The sequence below is a fragment of the Panthera pardus genome, unplaced genomic scaffold (genome assembly GCF_024362965.1).
Source record: "Panthera pardus isolate Hobbes unplaced genomic scaffold, ASM2436296v1 HiC_scaffold_8, whole genome shotgun sequence".
NCBI classification, from domain to species: domain Eukaryota; kingdom Metazoa; phylum Chordata; class Mammalia; order Carnivora; family Felidae; genus Panthera; species Panthera pardus.
Genome location: NW_026527013.1, coordinates 81,566,632 through 81,587,301, shown reverse-complemented (window position 1 = coordinate 81,587,301; position 20,670 = coordinate 81,566,632). Strand labels below are relative to the sequence as shown.

Here is a 20,670-nt window from a genome sequence, read left to right as displayed (position 1 = left end):
ATTTTATAATCAGAAAAAACCTGAAAATAAACCTGACATTTTAGAAACCATATTATAGGTTAAAAAATTATTTTTACGTTTGTTTATTTTGAGAGGAATAGAGACAGCACAAGTCAGGGAGGGGCAGAGAGAGAGAGAGGGAGAGAGAGAAAAATCTCTTGGAGACCCAACCAGGGCTCAAACCCACGGAAGCCACAAGGTTATGATGTGAGCCGAAACTCAGAATTGAGCCACCCAGGCGCCCTATTATAAATTAAAATTTGTTCCTGCTGCATTGAGTAAATGGAAAAAAGATCTCTATTCTTTAAAAATAGAAGAAAAAGTACAGTTATTACATGTGAAGAAAGTAGCTTTATATTCATTATTTATGTATATATGTAGGTATTTCATGTTTAACGTTTGTGGCTTTATTCCATTTTTAAAAAGACTATGTCAGAGATCAGGCTATTATATTACAGGGAAACTACAGGGATTAATAAGGAGTCCATTTATATGTGATTGCCAATTAACAAACAAAAATCTCGGCTTTGGAGGACAGGAGTTCTAAAAATGAGAGCAAGATGGTCTTCAGGATCTTTCCAGCAAGCATCAAAAACATAGTTATGCTGGTGGCAGTGAAAACCTGGCTTACTTAAATTTTGAGCTATGAGGAAGCTGAGCAAGAGTTGAGATTTGGGAGGATCTAAATTCCATGGAAGGCAGAAAATGTTTCACGGGGAAAAAAAGACAATCTGTAGCGTGGATGGCTGATTCCACCCTGAAGCAGGGGCATTTTTAAAGAAGACTTATAACTTATGGGTTCGTACAGATACTAGGAAGGGCATAGCTTAATTTACATGTGAGAGCTCAATATGATCTACAAATCTCTAAAGAAGAGGCGGGGGAGGGGAAGCAAATGGCCCTGGAAATGTCTGATGAATATTTTCCCCACCTGAATCTGGAGCACTGCTAAGTCAGCATCCAGGGCCTTCTTGGTTGGCAGTAATTTCTGGGTCACATGAATCTGTCTTTGCTTCTCGGCAATCTTCAGTTTCAGGAATCGGATCTTTTCTTCCAGGACATGTATTTCAATTTCTCCATTTAGCTTCATCTTTTCTTGGATATTTATTTTTTCATAGAAGATGCACACTTCCTCTTCCCGCTCTATCAGCTGAACGCCACTATGGCCAAAAGGAGAGGCAGAGCAGGCTAAGAGGATGTTGAGGTCACTTAGTCATGGTGGTTCCCCCTGGATTTGGGCACCAAATACACATCGACATTATATAATTCCAGAAGGCAAAAGATATTCACTGTTGGCTTTCTAGTTAAACTCCACACTTTTAATTTTCCTGGGGATGGGAAAGGGAGGACTGTTTAGCATCTTGACTCTGAGCTAACCGTGCAGTTGGCTGGTCATGGTATCTCTGCAAATCCCAAAGGTTTTCCTGGGGTGGGAAAAAAATGTCATTCCCCATGCATGAACAAAGTAATCTCATAATCTGATTTTCTGCAGACCCTTTTCTTGGGCCAGACTTGCCAACTGAGCTCTGGGCCAGAAGTACCCAGGCAGGGGGCCAGCGAATGTGTTTCTGCAGCAATTCTGTGTAACTTGCCAGGCCTATTAGGTTCTTTGAAAGTTGAATATTTCTGATGCAAATTGCCCCATAAATAGGCAAAGTCCTGTCCTTTGTAATCATGCCAGGGGAAAGACCCCTCCATGTGAGGAGAATGTGGGAAAGAAACAAAGTAAGAATTTTCTAATTCCAGCCCTACAGGTCTGATCAGGGCCTGGGAACACACTGCTTAACTACTTGTTTTGTGCCAGGAGCCAAATAAGAGGACTTTTTTTTTCTTTCTTTTTTCCCAGAGAAAACACCTGCCAGCTGTTTGAAAAAGTAGTGTTCTTCACACCCTGAAGTTCTTCCCACACTCTGTATATCCATTATCCCAGAGTTCATCTTTAATTGCCTTTATCTCTGTCTCTCTCCCCTCCCTTAAAACATGTATACACATCGTTGTATTTGCTTAATCTTAGCTCTTTGTTTTGTCTCATTTGCCATTCATTGGCTCCTCAGGATCCTCTTACTTTTCTTGACACAAGAAGCCAGGAGCAATGCCATACCACCTGTTTGTACTTTCAGGGTCCAGCACTTAGCACATAACTTCACATGGAGCAGCCCACAATCAAGCCACAATGAACAGAAGATCTGATACCAGATGTAATTACTACAGGGCTCTACAATCTCACATACCACATTTCTCTAGCACAAGCACAGTTACAGTAGCAATTGATTAATGACATAATTGTAGTCTGGAAGAAATAATGCTGTTCTGAAACATCTTACTTGCTGAGAAAATGAGCTGGGAAAATGGCTTAATAAATTTCCTACTAAGACCAAGCCTGTCACAAAAGTGGATACGAGATCCAAAGACTTACTTATGTCAATTATACTGAAATAACTTGATGGTATCCTGAATGGTAGCCTGGGAAAGAACTTTGATCTTTAAGCGGGCAACTTCTCAAACCCTAGTCTTGCCTGTCTCACTTACAAGAACAGAGTTTCTTATTTTCAGGCAAAACACACAGCTGACCCCCTACCCTGCCCCCACAAAAGGCTAATGAAACCTGAATGTCACATGCCCCTCACTACCCACTGTCAAATCCAGATAGAAAAAGGGGCAATATTTGTTTTTTTTAAGCATTTTTTAATGTTTGTTTTTATTTTTGAGAGAGAGAGTGCAAGTGGGGAAGGGGTAGAGGGAGTAGGGACAGAGGGTCTGTAGTGGGCTCAGTGCTGACAGCCGCGAGCCCTGTGTGGGGCTCGAACTCACAAACCAGAACCGTGAAATCATGACCCAAGCTCAAGCCAGTCAACCGACTGAACCACCCAGGTGCCCCCAAAAGGGGCAACATTTCTAAGTAGGATCTCTGGGTGTTTCGTTTTTCACACTAGGTTGCTAGTTTTTACCTTTCATTTCGATGCTGAACGGCTTTTTCGTATCTCTTGCGAAGTTGCACCATCTCCTCTTCAATCACTGTGATCATGTTGGCAAGTCTGTCGATGTTATTTAACTGGACTTCCTTCTTCTCCTTCATTGCCTGAAGTTTTGCTACGATTTTGCACACGTCATTTTGCATGCTTTCTCTGATGGTAACATTGTTGGCAAGTTTCAGCATGGAATTTTGTAACTTTCTTTAAAAACAATGGGAAAATGGGTGAGATCATAATTTTCTTTACTTTAAAAACAATGAAGACTTCTGAAACTAGCAACATAGCTCTTGCTTTCAGTATGTCCATTGAAACGACAATAGTGGTACCGTAGTCCCCCCATCCACCGTCTGGCTTTCTGCAGCTTCATTTACCCGCGGTCATCCGTGGTCCGGAAGTAAATGATCCTCCTTCTGACTCTTCAGAAGGTCAATAGTGGCCTAACGCTACGTCGCAACGTCTGCGTCATTCGCCTCGCGTCACGTCATCAGACAGGCGTTTTGTCACCTCACGTCCTCACGAGAAGGGTGAGTACAGTACAATAACATATTTTGAGGCAGAGGGAGAGAGACCACATTTACATAATTGATTACAGTACAGCCGACGCTTGAACAAAACAGGTTTGAACTGCATGGGTCCACTTATATGTGATTTAAAAAAATAAATAAATACAGTACAATACTGTAAATGTATTTTCTCTTTTTTATGATTTAAAAAACAATTTTTTTTTAACGTTTCTTTTTGAGAGACAGAGAGCATGAGTGGGGGAGGGCAGAGAGAGAAGGAGACGCAGAATCCGAAGCAGGCTCCAGGCTCGAGCTGTCAGCACAGGGCCTGAAGGGGGCTGGAAACACCCTCTCCCCCAAATCATGACCTGAGCCGAAGTCAGACGCTTAACCGACTGAGCCACCCAGGTGCCCCTTTTTTATGATTTTCTTAACATTTTCTTTTCTCCAGCTTACCTTATTGTAAGAATACGGTATATAATACATGTACCATACATAATATTTGTTAATCAAATGTTACTGGTAAGGTGTCCAGTCAACAGTAGGCTCTTAGTAGTTAAGTTTGGGGGGGGAGTTAAAAGTTATATGCAGATTTTCAACTGTGCAGGGGGTGCCCCCCCGCCCCAACCTGTGTTGTTCAAGGGTCAACTGTATATTGCTACAATTGTTCTATTTTATTAGTAATTATACTCATCTCTTACTGTGCCTAATTTATAAGTTAAACTTTATCAAAGGCATGTAAATATAGGAAAAAAAACACAAAATATATAGGGTTCAGTACTATCTGTAGTTTCAGACCTCCACTGGGGGTTTGGAATGTATCCTTCAAGGATAAGGGGGAACTACTCTGGTAGTAATAATGTTTACTACTATAATTATTATTACTGTAGTAATAATGATATTCATTATATGATACTCTTCAGGAGTTTCTATAGTTCCTCCCTCCCACCTTGGATTAGGACACCTTTTCTTTTGTGCCCCAAGCCTCTGCTGCCCCACTTTGCCAAATCAAAAGACTAAAGGAATTCATTTAATGCTCTGTTGAGTCTAGAAAGCTGTCTTTTTTATTTTTTAACATGAAATTTATTGTCAAATTGGTTTCCATACAACACCCAGTGCTCATTCCAACAGGTGCCCTCCTCAGTACCCATCACCCACCCCCCCATCAACCCTCAGTTTATTCTCAGTTTTTAAGAGTCTCTTATGGTTTGGCTCCCTCCCTCTCTAGCCTTTTTTTTTTTCCTTCCCCTCCCCCACAGTCTTCTGTTAAGTTTCTCAGGATCCATGTAAGAGTGAAAAAATATGGTATCTGTCTTTCTCTGTATGACTTACTTCACTTAGCATAACACTCTCCAGTTCCATCCACGTTGCTGCAAAAGCCAAATTATGGAGAAAGCTATCTGTCTTAATCACTCCACTATACTGCCTTCTCCAAGCACATTAGATGCTTCAAATCTATAACCAGGGAAAGCTGGTTGATGAACATTTGATTGTCTTCCAAATTTGAATGCAAATGATCAAATTTGTGTTTTTCTTTCTAATTTGGTAAATGAAAATAAATAGTGTAAACATAGTGTTTTATTCACTTAAAAATATGGCTATCAGACAGTAGAAGCATAACGAATCACATTCAGATGCTTAGACTGTCATCTGTAAAGCATCTTTGAGCAAGGGCTCTTACAGCTTTGTAAGACTATTATCTTCTACTATTTACTTTATTCTACTTTATTATCTACTTTATTATCCACAGGGTATTTTAGAGTTCAATGAATCAGAAGAGAAACTTTTGAAAAGACAATAGTTATTATTACACTTACCTTTCTTGAGTAACTGCACTATTTCTTAAAATTTCCAGTTCATTTAATGACATTTTATGCCTTTCTTTTATTTCATTTACTTTCTGGTGAGCTTTGTGAAGTAAGTTAACAAATTTGTTTCTCTCATTTCGAACAGTGTCATACAGTTTAGCAAACTCTCTGAGTCTGTGGAAACACAAGTGTTTTTGAAACTCATGAAATAAAATTCATTTTTTGCCCATCTAACAAGATAAATCGTCATGTAATTCTTTTACCTCCGATGAATTTCACGTTTTTTCTTCTTGTGTATCCTGATTTCAAGATCCTTTGCTTTGATCTCCTTAACAATATTGCTATATTTTTGCTGAAATATGAAAATTATGTGTGAAATTAAGAAAAAAAAAAAGCTCAGCACCACTAACATGAATACTCCCAGCTGCACCTGATCTCATTCCTGGCCATTAAGGAGAATTCTATCTTAGCCAGCTGGGTTGTGCAGTTTGGGGTGGGGGTAGGGGAACTGTAAGGGAGAGATCTGAAAATTGCCTGGCCAGCTGAACTGAATTAATTAAGGACAAGAAAGAAGGAGAGAATAGAGCAAGAAAAAAGCCTATATGAGTTGTCTTTGAGGAAAAGTTTGGGAAGCTTTTAAGAGAGCGCAGGAGTGAGTATGGACATCACAGCCGGGCTGGTAAGTGAAGAGTTTGTGAAAGATAGTTGAAGGAAGATGATTTGTAGTCAGTTTTGACACATGTTAGAAATGGAACCCCCTGTGGTATTTTGTGAGAAACAGAAGCCATGATTTTCAGGCGCTTTTCCGAGGAGAATGCCATCCCGTGTCAATGCTTGCTCAGAATGAAGGTTGCCCTCAGAAACAGCCAACATCTGGGTCACAGGGTAAATTCAGGTATTCTCTTTTTGTAATGTGTCATATCATATTCGTTTTTAACAGGGAACCTGTGAACATAATCCCTTTGCGGAATACAATGATTGTCATGTTAGAGTGTTAGCTAGCATGACAGGAGAGTTGTTTTTGTCATTGGTTTCATTGCTCTTTTGTTGGCGATGTTGCACTGGGTCAGCTCTGCTAGTTTGTTGGGAGCCCAGGAAAGTCATGGGGTGGAGTAGTAACTAAGGGAGTTCTCGCATTGGTTTAAACAACGCTGGCTTGGTGAACCTGGGAGGCACGGGTGGGGGGGTGGGGAGCAGTTTAATGCTACCGCTGTTGACTTGTTCTTGGACACATCTCACCATGTGAGATGGTGGGGAATCACAGAGATCTGCCCACTATGTCAGGCCTGTCCCCGGGAGGCACCCACCTTTTTCTTACTGAAATCGTCATGTGCTCGAATCCTCTGCTGATTGCCACTGAAGCAGTTCATTTTTCCTCTAGATTGCTGACTACTGCTTATTAAATCCTGAAACTATTTTTCAGTACGTGATTGAGTCTTGTTTGGGGAAACTGTATAGTCAAACTCAAGGAGACAATTACAGCTTTCTAATGAACAGTATGTGAAATTGAGGTTATCCTGAACTTGTATAGTAATTAATGGATGGTTACAAAAATGCAATTACCTGAGCTTTCAGGAAATCCTTGGATTTTTGCTCCTTCTCATCAATTTTGATTTGAGTCATACGGACAAGGTTGAAGGCAAGTTCTCGCATGTTTTCCTGCTCCTTTAAAAGCTTGTTTTCTTCTGCAAGTTGCTGTTCCACTAACTTGGACTCAGCTTCTGATAGGATTTTCTTTTGAAAAACACCATATATTATAACTGATTTGTTTGAAGAAACACACTAGGGCCAGTATCTTAACATTTTTTTAATTTCCTATGTAGAAGTTAGTTTGCTAGAACATAAAACAAAGTAACTCGACTGCTTTAGGTCCAAGTATTTTATCTTAGGAAAGAATGCGCAAGTACTAGCATTTTAATGTGATAGAAGTTTTTCTTAACCAGACTTTGTTTTCAAGTAACTTGAAGAAAAAGAAGAGACATAAAATCATGTTTTAAAATACTTTAACAGTAGCTTGAATAAACAAAATTTGAAAATTTAAAATTAGACATTGGTGAAATAAAACATTTATTGCTTATTTTTAATCCGATTATATAATCAGTAGCCCTTTTATTTTAAAATCTCATGCATTTGTATAATTTTGTTTGTTCAAACACATCCTTTTTCTCCTGTTTAACGTGGGGTTCAAGTAGACCCTGAGATGAAGAAACAGACCCACATTAAATAGGATCATACTATATTTGATGACTCTCCTATTGATGAAGTTTTGTGGAGCACAGTTAAAAACACCACAACTTCGTATTAATCACCCTTAGATAGAAGCTTAGATAAGAGTCGATATTGACCTGTTGAGCCAAATTCCTCTTAGCCACTTCAACTTCCTTGTGGAGTTCTCTCCTTCTCTCAGATAATGTAGAATCATCTTTAGGGATAGCTTCCATCTGGAAATAAAAATGTAAAACCACTATTTACACAAGAAAGAAATCTTCAATGTCATGTAGTCAACTCCACTGTGTACCTTTTGCAAATGGTGGGCAAATTATTATGCTGAATATTCTTTATGAAGTCATGGTAAACTAAAATATGAAAACCTGCCAAAAATCTATAATTCACAAATTGCAAATATTTCTCCTTCATTTGGAAATAAATCTTGCTAATAATAGCTGCTAACAATTATAGAGCATTGAGAATGTGTCAGGAGAGGTTCTAAGTGCTTATGTGTATGGTCATATTTAATCCTCACAATAAACCCTATGAGGTAGATAATATTATTCTCTCTAATTGTACAGATGAAGAGAAGGAGGAACAAAGACATTTAAGCAACTTGCCTCAGTGATACAGGTGCAAACCCAGGAGGATAGACTCAGAGTCCATGAATCTAACACTGTATTTTACTGCTTCACTAACTCATAACTCAGCACTTTGGAAACAGGCATGTTCAAGTGATATTTATCATACTTATAAAATATAAATGTTTATGAAATCTTATAGATTAAAAAAATTGGAGCCATTTAGGGGCACCTGGGTGTCTCAGTCGGTTAAGTGTACGACTTCTGATTTTAGCTCAGGTCCCAATCTTGTGGTTTGTGGGATCGAGCCCCATGTTAGGCTCTGTGCTGACAGTGTGGAGCCTGCTTGGGATTTTCTCTCTCCCTCTCTTTCTGTTCCTCCCCTGCTCGTGCACATGCACTCTCTCTCTAAATAGATAAACCTAAAAGAAAATAGGAACCATTTATTAATCTAGTAAGAATACTTGGCTACTCAATATGTAGTAATTTGATGAGTAGCTGGAAAAAAGTTCTTACCCAAAAGAAAAGCCTCTTACATTTTTTTTGTTGATACCTGAAATTCCACCATTACATTTCTATTGTATTGGCTTGTGCTTTTGTCCTCTGCTAAAGAATTTCAGGAGAAAGTAACATTTCATTCTATCAGTTTTTGCTGCCTTTTAGGAATGATATTGTCAGATTCTTTATGATGGAGAAGAAAGCAGAGAGGAGGAGGGGGACACACAACAGCTTCTGGGGAAACACCATCCAAAGACAGGAAGGGTTATCTTCGGGTGCTGACAGCATACTTGAGTTAGAGCAGGTTTAGAGTCAGACTTTTATACCAAAAGCACATGACTCCAACTTGATAGTTTATTTCCTATGTAACAGCTCACACTTCTAGGAACTAAGGTGGAATATTGGCTAAAATCTGTACCAAGAGGGAAAGATCATGCTGTTTAGTGATTTAACAGTGTCTTTCTGAGATTTGTGTTGCTCTCTTAAAATAACTAAGTCTTTGGATGTCCCCAAATCCATGAACTTGTGTATCTTCAGTAGCACCTTCTGTACCCCCCCAATGCCCAAGATTCCTGCTTCCATCTTACCATGGAGAGCTAGCTACTGAGGAGCACATCCTGGATTAGAAAGACGAGACATGGTCTTGTGAAATCCATATAACAATACACAGAATTTGTGATTTTGAGGAGCAGGTAAATGCTATATCAGGTCAGGAAAGGGACAGCTCAAAGTAGACTTGAATAATCAGGGAAGATTTTATGGACGAGTTAAGAAGTCAGATGGAAAGAGTTTGATTTCTCCTTCTGGAAAGTAGAGTTCTTTCTTTCAGAGGAAGGCCAGCAAGTGTCCCAGTTCCTGTGTACTTCTCTGCCACAGGTGCCCAGAAGCAGGCTACTCCAAATGCTTGGCTCCCAAGTGTAGACAAATCTGTGTATGAATGCTAGCTGGGATGAAGAAACCTTACAAGGTCTTTTCAGAAGATATGATGAGGGCACACTCACTAGCTTCTCTTGTCAATTAAAGCCCCTAATGAACTTTCCTGGTTTCAGGTCTCAGACATTTAGGTTACAAATGTCTGAGTGTTTTGAATTACAAACAATACTGCAATGAATTGTATTTATTTTTGGATTCTGGCTAGCTGCTTCTCTGATACTTTTCTTAAGTCTCCATAAACCTAACCCTCAAGTTTGAGACAGGAATTAAGGATGCTTGGTTTGTGGGAGAAGTATCAAGGTGGGCCATTGGTAGCTTAGCCAATATCCACCCTCTTCTTTGACCTTACTAATAAAACCCCAGTTTTGTTCATAGCTTCAATGTATCCTGGATTCCTTAGACTCTTTTGTAGCTGGGGGTGACCAGGATATGTCAGTGAAATGTAAATGGAAGTCTGCTGGATGGGACCCCTGGGACAGTGATTGTTTTCCTGCTAAAAACACCACCTCAACCAAGCGAGCTGCCATATGCCTTTTATTCTTTGCCCTTCCCCATGTTTGTTTGATCTTATGCCTAAAGGTGGAATGGCTGTCTTTTGACCTTCGAAACAAAATATACACATTAAGGGTGACAGAAAAAAGAGCTAAGAGGATCTTGGGCCTACCTCTGGACTTTTTATTATGTGAATAAAACAGTCCCTTATTTAGTTAAGTCACTATAATTGAGTTTCTGTTACTTCTGGCAGCCAAATTGATTCTAGCTATATTCTAGTTATGTACTAATACTGGGGTGACTTGAGATATTTACCACTACATTTGAGCCTCAGATTGCATATATCAGCAGGTTTTGTAAGCTTATTTATTTTAGTTCTATGTTTGGGTTTTTATAGAGTAGCATTTCACACTTAGAAAAAAAAATTGTGTTCATTGTAACCAAACAAAACAAAGTGTTTAAAGTAAGAAATTAAACACCTGCTCCCTACCTTTCCTTCAAATACTACTCCCCACAAGTCATGGTTAATAGTTTAGTGTCTGTTCTTCCAGACATTTTCAGTGCATGAACAAACATCAGTAACCTTCATAAAAGTTAAGAAGTTAGACATGATTCTGTTGCAGTAAACATCCCAATTATTTGATATCAAAAGAACCTCAGTTTCTTTAAAGCTTTGATATTTTCCTAAAATATTTCAAACTTTCACGAGGTTTGTGGCTTGACTTTCTGGAGTCTCTACAGTCAAAAGCAATAGGAGAATCAAACAACTCTCTCTAGGGGGAAAATGAAGTCTGAAGAGTAGCGGGAACTCTTCATACTTACCTTTTATCTCCTTCCTTTTTGGACTGTGTGCAAGGCTGAAATGTTCACTCAGTCTGGGAGTGACTATTTTCAAGTGCTGCCAGCCAGCGTAGGACTGTGGCCAGGCTAATTATAAGTCATGAGGTCAAAGAGGAACATAGTCTCTCATGGAAACAAACTGCACTAGGGCAAAACCAGATTTTTCTCAAAACCAACGAAGGAAGAAGATTTTATTTTATTTTTTAATGTTTATTTATTTTTAAGAGAGAAAGAGAGAGACCAAGTGAGAGCAACAGAGGGGAAGAGAGAGAGGAAGACACAGAATCCAAAGCATGCTCCAGGCTCTGAGCTGTCAGCACAGAGCCCAAAGTGGGGCTCGAACTCATGGACCATGAGATTGTGTACCGAGCCAAAGTCGGACACTTAACCTACTGAGCCACCCAGGCGCCCCAAGAGGATTTTAAAATACGTTTTCATTTCTGTTCATTTTATATTCAGTGGGTGCTATTTTGTGAATTTAATAGCTAGAGGTGTCCTACTATAAAAAGCTTTTATTTATTAAAATCTGAACAATGTGTGAGCATTCTATTGCAATCTCCCATTTGGTCAAGGCCATTCCTTATATATATTTGTGTCCAGCCAGATTAACCTGTAGTGGCAAGCCTTATCATCAGAAATAGCTCCCAACTAGCTTTATTGTGCCTTACTCTTAAATATAAGGAGATAGCACAGGGTCTGTGTTTGCCCAAAGTTCCAACTTAGCCGTCATAATGTGCTAGGACCTGGGCTAAGATGGAATAGCTTGTAGTAGACCAATGCTCCTAACAAGAATAACTTGAAAAGTTGGATTAAAAAAATATGTTTGAAGGTGTAAGAGTTGCAAAGGCAAACAGAGTTAAAGTCTTCAAAGGTTCTACCTAGCACTGTCTGGAAAGTAGCAAATTATTACTTTATATGGACTCTAATTAAAATCAAGGATGAATGTTGTAATCTTTAGGCTAATGGGTGGGAAGAGAATGCAGAACTAACTAAAGCATATCTAAAATGGGGGAAATAGGACAATTGAAAGTAGAAGTAGAACAGCTCATTTTTTTTTTTTTTGATTCATCCAAAAGAAAGATATATAGGAGGGAAAATGGAACATAAAAGAAATGGGACAAAGAGAAAGCAATAGTAATATGGTGGGCAAAAACCCAAGTAGATCCATACTTACATGAAATGTTTTTGGACTGAATACAAGAACTAAAAGGTAAAAATTTTCAGACCAGATATTAAAAAGTATGTGCTGCATATAAAGGACACATCTAAGTAAGGACACAGAAAGAGTAAGAGTAAATGGATGGAAAAGGAAATAACAGGCAAAATCTAACCAAAAAAAGCTAGTATAACATATAATGTCCTAATATCAAAGGCAAAAAGCATTTCTAAAGAGATTTCACAGTGATAAAAAGAATTAATCTACTTGCTAGAACTGTAATAAAAATATTAGAAGTATATGAGAAACAAAAAAAATAAACAATTTTAAAAAAAAGTATGAGAAACATAAATAACTGTTCTCTTTGTTTTGCAAAAGTGTAAAAAGCATATTTTGCCCCACTGAGATAGGGGGAAAAAAAAAAAAGGTTTGTGAATGCCATTTGTAACACTCCTAACCCTAACCAGTTTTGTCCACACCTTGCTAAAGATTAGCGTTTCAGTCAGAATAAGTTAGGTTATGCTACAGAAATAAACAACCCCCAACTATCATGGCTCCAAACCATGAAGTCTTATTTTTTGCTCTGACAAAGCCTATGGACAGTCAAGATGATTGTTCAAGACCACAGTTTAAAAAAAAAATTTAATGTTTATTTTTGAGAGAGAGACAGAGCATGAGCAGGGAAGGGGCAGAGAGAGAGAGAGAGAGAGAGAGAGAGAAAGAGAGAGAGAGAGAGAGAGTCACAGAACCCAAAGGAGGCTCCAGGCTCCGAGCTGCCAGCACAGAGCCCAACGTGGGGCTCAAACCCACGAACTGCAAGATCATGACCTGAGCTGAAGTCGGACGCTTAACTGACTGAGCCACCCAGGCACCTGAGTCCAAGACCACTATTGGCTGAGCCTTTGGACTGCTTCCATTTTACAGCACCTATGTATCATCATGTACTTCCACAACTGCTGTAGGAGAGGAAAAAAGCTAGAGGGTCTCACACGGGCAATCAGATATTCCGGGCTGGAAGTGACATGTGTCCCTTCCATCCACAATCTGTTGGCCAGAACTAGTCATGTGACTCTGTTCGACTGCAGGGAAGTATACACTTCCCACATGCCCAGAAGGAGAGGAGAATTAGGTATAGCTTAGGATCAGTAGTGTCTAGCAGAGTTGGAAACTCCTGTTTAAATTTCTGAGGTCATGAACCTCCTTATGGTCACAGAGCATGACAATACTGAAAAGAATGGGTATGGTTTTTATACACCCGGCTGCTTCACCTCAGAGACTGCTCTCTTTTCCACCAAAGGATGCATCCTGCTCAAGGACCTACTGCCTTTCAGAAGTGCTTGTTCAATTAGTAGAGGCTGCTGTTGGAGGAGAGTGCAGAGGCAACAAGACCAAAAACCCTCACTTGGGAGCACAGAGATAGAAGATACCAGCTATCCTGAGCATCCTCTGACTGGAGTACGGCTAGTTGGAGGTGCAGGCTGACTGACAAACTTTGATCTAGTCCCTGACTATTGCAGTCTGCAGTGACACCACGCTGGATCTGACTCTTTCAACTGGTAAAGACAGTGGTCCACTTGGTCCTACTCTGTAGTGAAGCCTTGAGCTCTTCCAGACCTGGATGGCCTCACTGCTTCCCCTGGCCAAGCTGATGCCTGATTCAAGTAAGACACGTCTCTAACCTTGGGTTAGCAAAAAGAGATCGAAAAATGTTAAGACAGAGCCTCTATGATAGATCTGATGCAGTTTAAAATTAGCATTCTCTGTTTTCCATTTCTTTACTGGTAGCAAAAACAACTTTTTAAGATATCTTTACTTCACAAAGATGGCACGGATCTTGAAAAATCAAAAAGTGGTGCACAGCACCCACCTCTAATAGAAGCCTTTGATGTAGCGCTTGAGTTTGAGTGAGTGCATCGCAGGACACTTTCAAGAGTAGCTCCATCTTTCTTAAATTTCGAAAATCTCGTTCTTTTTCTCTTTGCTTACGAGAAAGTTCATCATGGTAGTTCTGCTTGTCAATGAGACAGTTTCGTAAATTGAGATCCAAGATTCCTCTGTTCCAGGAAAAGAGAGAAAATGAAAGTGATTTGTCATCAACTGCCCTTCATGCTTCTCAAGACAGCATGCTCAGCATATTCATACAGAACTATCCTCGTATGAGAAACCAATGTTAAATCATGCTAAAAGCCACTTTATTTGTAAGTTGGTATCATTTAGAGTCCCAGGCTAATTAGAAAAAACCCAAATGGAGGGAACCGGGTGGCATCCCACTAAGCGTCTGACTTCAACTCAGGTCATGATCTCATGGTTCGGGAGTTCGAGCCCCGACAGCTTTGGGCTCTGTGCCGACAGCTCAGAGACTGGAGCCTGCTTTGGATTCTGTCTCCCTCTCTCTCTGCCCCTGCCCCGCTCACTCTCTCTCAAAAATAAATAAACATAAAAATATTTTTAAAAATAGCAGCTCAGCAGAGACAGAGGTTCCCAGTTTCCCTAAAATTTTATTTACAAATAGGAATTAACACCTTCCCAAGGAATTGCATGGACCACAAAATTATTCCCATTAGGAAAAAGTCATGATTACCTGAGGAATACCGTTCATATGTAGGAAAGATCCCACAACTATAGCATACTCCAGTGATATACTTTTCAGAGGCACATTTCAAAAACTTACAATAATATAAACATTGTGTCCTTGAGATTTGGTCACAAGAAATTGAGGAAAATGATGAGTAAACAATGGGGAAAAATACTGGGAAATACTTTATTTTTTAATAAAGGTAAAAATCTATTCAAAATTCTATAAACTATTTATTGAATCAACATAAATGTGTTTGAGATTATGTTTTGAATCCTTAAGTAGAAACTGAAGACAAGTTTAGATGACAGACACACATAAATGTAACCTTTCAGTCAGTGAAGTTGCTTCATTCTCTCTGGTCAATTCCAACAGCTTGACCAATTGGTTATATTCTCGTTCTTTTATTTCAAGTAAGGCTCGTTTGCCTTCAACTTCCTTTATTACATCCTCCTTCTCTTCCATTATGGAATTAATTTTGGTTTCAACTTTCTTTAGGAAGTCATTTAGCTCTTCGAGTTCATATTCTAAGACAATCTTTTTCTTTTCCATTTCTCTGTGGAAACATACATACAGATACAGTTACATACATACATGCATATGTGTGTATACACACACACACACACACACACACACACACACACATACACACACACACACACACGTTTGCCTTATTTCGAGCTCATGCTGTCTCTGCCTATTTTTACTACCTGAAGAGGCGATAGAAGAGCTAGTGGTGAACTCAGAAGTGGGGTGAAGATCACAGATGAGCGGGACTTAGGGGTGTCTCCACTGAGTGCCAGTGAGGGCAGTGATTTGTCCAGCCTCCTCACTTCCTCCTTGGCTCCCCACTGCACCACCTTCTGGGATCTACCCTCTCCCTGACCAGCCTTCTTGAACTGACCTGAATCTCTCAACTTTGGTGGTCGTGACAAGGTGGCTTTTAGAACTGTTACTAATGCCTGCTTTCTTCTTTCTCCTTACCAGAGCAATCAAATGGTTTCTCCAGAATTTTTGTTTCTTCATTTATCTTTATTTTTTTGAGCTCCTCTAAACCTTAAGAACTTCCTCCATGATTTCTGCCTCCAAAATTGCTCTGAATGTTTGGGGGTGTTCCCCAGGTGATTAGATGACAAAGTAGAGTTACTGTCATCTGGGCTTTAGGCTTCTGGCTGGCTGACACACCATAAAATTCTACACATTAAAATTCCAATAATTTATCTTTTGCACAGCTCTGTTAACATCTGTAGGGACACTCCATACAGATTCAATTTATAAATTGGAAAGAGACATAAATAAATGTTATGAATGTTAGTAATATGCTGCCTTACTTTCTTTTAATGAACTTGATACACACAACTGAGGCAAGGCTAAATGCAGATATTTCAAAGGTTGTAATAGTAATTTGATGTGTTCAATGGCTAATATTCTCGTTTTAGTGAGCATACACTAACTTAGGGCTGGCAGGGCTTAAAACATAATATTAAGTCATACACTTTTTTGCGTGTTGTTTTTTCTATCTCTTTTCCAATTTGTACAGGAACAGCTTGATGGTGGACTACTTCATCCTAGTAAAGAAAAGGAATGTTACATTATGTAATTTTAGACCAGAGTTAAATAGAAAAGAAGTACAATGTGTAGAATTCTTATCTTCCCCCTACTGTCTAGGGTGCTTTAATTATTTCATTTAATACTCACAGTGACCTTACAAGACATGGTTTGTAACCAGTTTAAAGAGGAGGTAGCTGAGTGTAACGAATACTGTCTGTTCCCTCTATGGATGTCCACCCATCTTTCCGGGTTTGCGGGGGTTGGCTCATGCCTGTTTTCCTCTCCATAGGATCGCCACTGGCTCAGCAGACCTGTCTTCTCAAGGGATAGGGAATGCAGGGAAGGGGGCAGCTCTCTGTGACCAATGACTAATTGATGTGGTGATACCACGGCCCATCCCCCCTGCCTCTGGGTGGAATTCATGGTCTAGAGATTCCCACAGGATCAGGTTGAGACCAGTATTTTCCTGAAAACACATTTTGGCCTAGTTTCTTCCCCCAACTTTCCTGACATTCCTATCAGATTCCCCTTAGAGACCTCCCTCAATGAGTATTTGTCTGAATACTAGAAACTCTGCTTCTAGGGAACCCTAAGACTTGTGCTAAGAAAGCTTAAATAATTTCCCCAAAGTCACGCAGCTAGGAAGTGGTAAGGCCGAGATCAAAAGCTAATTTTGGCTAGTACCACTTTTCACTATGCCCTGTGGATTCACAGAAGGTTCTATTTTAGCCTCAAGCCACTTATGTACAGGGCAGGCATTATGAAACAGCCCTTCCTGCCCAAGGATCACACTGGACTTTGGTGCCTGGGGTAATACATGCATGGAGGTTGAACACATCATGGCAGTGAAGTGAATTTATCCCGGGATCTCGCTCAGTCCAGGGGCAGGTCCAAATTTTGTAAGGCTAAGACTCTTATGATTTGTCAGGGGGCCTCTCTAAGATAAAGAGTAAAGAATTATAAATGCTAAATAGGTACAGGGCCTTGGAAGAGGTTCATGCAAGTGAGGGGCCTGAAGCTTTAGCTTTGTTAGGCTCCTCGTAAATCTGTCTCTGCTGAGGTACTATGTTCCAGGTAGCAGCTGGGCACGTCGTGTTTGACTGCTCTAAGATCTTCGAGGAAAAAGTGGTCAAAGTGAATCATAATTGTCATTAAAGCCAATGAGTCTCAGATGTTGTTTCTAAACCAACTCTAGGGGTGTCTGGGTGTCTCAGTAGGTTAAGTGTCTCACTCTTGATTTTGACTCAGGTCATGATCTCACCATTCATGGGATCAAGCCCCACATTGGGCTTTGCACTGACAGCGCCAAGCCTGCTTGGGATTCTCTCTCCTTCCCTCTCTTTCTGCCCCTCCCCCACTCACGCATGCTCTCTCTCTCAAAAATAAATAAACTGTTAAAAAGGTAAAATAATTCTAGGTTATTTAAATTGTTTTGAGAGTTATATATTTTTCAAAATAAAATGAATTTTAATTATTTCCTAAAACATAAATGCATAAACAAAGTCTTAGTCACTTTCATGGGGAAGAGAAAGTAAAGTGAAATCACACAGATAAGGGTAAAGTTATACAAATATATGCAAGAGGTTAGGACATTTGGTTGCTCTTCAAAGAAGTCACTGTGTTTGTGACATCCAATTCTAATGTAGAAGAAAATTCTTAGTGAGGTCTTTTCCCTGGGCCAGGGCTCCAAGTTGGAGAGATCCTGTCAAACACTCTTAAAATTTTTTGTGAATTCCCAGGGCCCAGGTTTAGTTTGATTAGATCAGTCACAATGCTGAATATTTCAGTTTGTGTGATGCTACCCCTCTTTGTCAAACCTGTGTAGTTAATCTTGATAACCATGCATTTTTATGTCCACAGAGGAACAATGTTTAAATATTTATGTAAGTAACACACCTTTAGGTTGACCTGATATTCCAACAGTTCTTCTAGTTCCTTCTGCTCCTTCAGTAATTGCTTTTGCTTAGATGCCAAATCTTCCCGTAAATTTTTGATTTCTAATTTCTTCTGCATTGTTTCCTTACGTAATTCTTCAGTGCTTTCTCTCAATATTCTCATCTTCTTCTCCATTTCCTTAAAAGTCAGGAAAATTATCAGGTTATATAGAGCCTGAGCAAGTATCTGTCTACCTAAAAATCAAATTAAAAATAATTTTACTCACCATTTTGATTATATTTGTTTTGAGTTTCACAAATGACTTCTTCTAAAGTTAAATACAAAAATGACTTCTGACATCTTCAATCAAGGCATGACAGTTGTACTTCATGTATTAAACACTTTACATCAGATTCAAACTCTTTTTTTTTTTTACTAGTGGCTCCTTTCTATCCTGTATTTTATTTTATTTATTTTTTTTAAGATTTTATTTTAATCTCTACACCCAACATGGGACTCAAACTCACAACCCCCAGATAAAAAGAGTCACATGCTATTCCCAGCTGAGCTAGTCTGGTGCCCCTCTGTCCTATATTTTCAATGTGTCCTTTTTCTGAGTTAATTTTTATTTCATACCAAAAAAGCATGAGTGAAAATTTCCAGCCCATTTTCTAGTAGCTTTGTGATTTGACATCAGATGCAAACCATCTTTGACTATTGGGCTTCTGGTTCACCTGAATCCCACATGAGAATTAAAGACTGAGGAGTTCATATTTGGAAAACCCAACCCTTTGTGCTCCTTAATCCCCCTCTTTGTAACCCATTCATATTCTCCCCAAAGGCCCTCCACTCCAGACTCAACACATCTTTGTTCCCTTGCCTGATTATTTGGGGAGTGTTTGACTTATGGGAGAGAAGCCTTGTACTCAGAAAATCTACACATTATTAATGACTGAGCGAATGGATCCATTTAGCCTGCTCTGGGTTTTCTACATATCTCCACCCTCCAATGCTGATGAGAGCGGGTAAAATTGGTGATCCTATGGTCTGGAACTAAAATCCAAAATTCTTTTTCCCATAAAATCTGTGTGGTAAATGGTAGGTAGGTACTTATATAATAATGTATATTTTATATGCTATATATGTATATGTACATATCTATACTCATACACATACACACACATATAAAAAAGTAGTATTTTACTCTATGACAAACAGGTTTTTTTGCCTTGGAATGAAAACACCAACAGCATGCTTCTGAAATATAACCATTCAGAAGGGGGTAACAGTGCAGAATGTAGTGACATTTCTCTTTACTTTGTGTGATAGATCACAAAAAATGTGATCTCACAAAAATGGATTCCCAATTCCTCCTGTTCCTATAGATATTTGTCATTCTTCTCATTAAGAAGTAGAGCTCAGAGGAGCCTGGGTGGCTCAGTCATATAAGCATCCAACTTCAGCTCAGGTCATGATCTCATGGTTAGTGAGTTGGAGCCCTGCATCAGGCTGTGTGCTGACAGCTCAGGGCCCGGAGCCTGTTTAGGATTCTTCCTTTCTCTCTCTGTCTCTGGCTCTTACTGTCTTTCTCTCAAAAATAAATAAACATTAAAAAAAAAAAAAAAGTAGAGCCCGTTTCTCTAAACCTTGATTCTAGACTTAGCCATGTGACTTGCTTTGACCAATGACGGATTACAAAAGCAGAGGCTTGAAAGGTCTTATGCTTTGGGGGTCTGCCATCACTTGAGGCTGTTTTTTTTGAGGCCGGAAACCCTTCCACTACTATGTGACGACTGGTGACATGTGATCTTAGACCAGCTAGCCTGCCAACTGGCTGACAGATGAATGAAGCCATCTTGGACCACCCAGCCCCAGCTGAACCAGCTCAGACCAGGAAACCTCTGTGTAAAATAAGAAATGTTGGCTGTTTTAGGCCACTAAGTTTTGGGGCAGTTTGTTATGCAGGAATGGATAAGTGGTACATCTCCTTTATAAAAATGTCTTATAGTAAGCTTGAGATGTTCAAGAAGCTCTGAGGGTAATAACTATGCAAAAATAATGTTTTTAAGTGCTAACCACAGACACCCCCCCTTTTTTTTCTAAAAACAAAGCAGATATTGTCCAACTAAACACAGCCTATATTAGATGCCAAATAGCTAAGCCTGTAATAGGCATCACTATGTTTATTCCAGAAGTTATTCCTTTCAGCATTGTCTATAGTTAAGACTTTTGGATCTTTCAAATGTCTCAGGGTATGGTTGTTGTGATAAACATTAATATTTATCAAAAGGGATATTTGAATCCAGTTGTATTAACAAACTGTAGACCATCTAAGACTTACTCCTGGCTTAGGTATCTTCTCAAATTCCTTTATTATGAGGTTTTTTTCTTCTGTTAAGCTGTTAAAAAAAAAAACAAATTTGACAAAGTACAAAAGAGTAAGCTATTTCTGCAGTAATAACTTTCTATTTTCTCTTAGAACGCACTTCCTGTGTTTGTTTGCCAGGGAACCTGGTGTCCGTTCTTTACGATGGCTTCAGTGACTCCCGGTTAGGTGCTTCCTCCCCAGTCCTCCCACAACACTCACTGCGTATACCAACCCATTAGAACAGTTATCTTATCGCATTATAGCTACTTGGTAGCAGGCCCTTCCCCACTAGACTCTGACTCCTTCCAGG

General features: G+C 39.4%; 1 protein-coding gene across 3 annotated transcripts in view; it reads right to left on the bottom strand.

Moving 5' to 3' along the window:
• The window catches only part of CCDC146 (coiled-coil domain containing 146), a 116,953-nt gene that overhangs the window by 11,182 nt on the left and 85,101 nt on the right, over positions 1-20,670 (bottom strand). For all 3 annotated transcript variants that reach the window (XM_053897167.1, XM_019451265.2, XM_019451266.2), the window contains exons 5-15: positions 20,334-20,391; positions 18,014-18,190; positions 16,061-16,134; positions 14,895-15,122; positions 13,859-14,045; positions 7,629-7,724; positions 6,847-7,017; positions 5,547-5,635; positions 5,293-5,457; positions 2,949-3,173; positions 932-1,160 (exon numbers count right to left, since the gene is read on the bottom strand). In XM_053897167.1, coding sequence (XP_053753142.1) covers positions 932-1,160; positions 2,949-3,173; positions 5,293-5,457; positions 5,547-5,635; positions 6,847-7,017; positions 7,629-7,724; positions 13,859-14,045; positions 14,895-15,122; positions 16,061-16,134; positions 18,014-18,190; positions 20,334-20,391 — 1,699 coding nt within the window. The remainder of the gene's footprint in view (positions 1-931; positions 1,161-2,948; positions 3,174-5,292; positions 5,458-5,546; positions 5,636-6,846; positions 7,018-7,628; positions 7,725-13,858; positions 14,046-14,894; positions 15,123-16,060; positions 16,135-18,013; positions 18,191-20,333; positions 20,392-20,670) is intronic.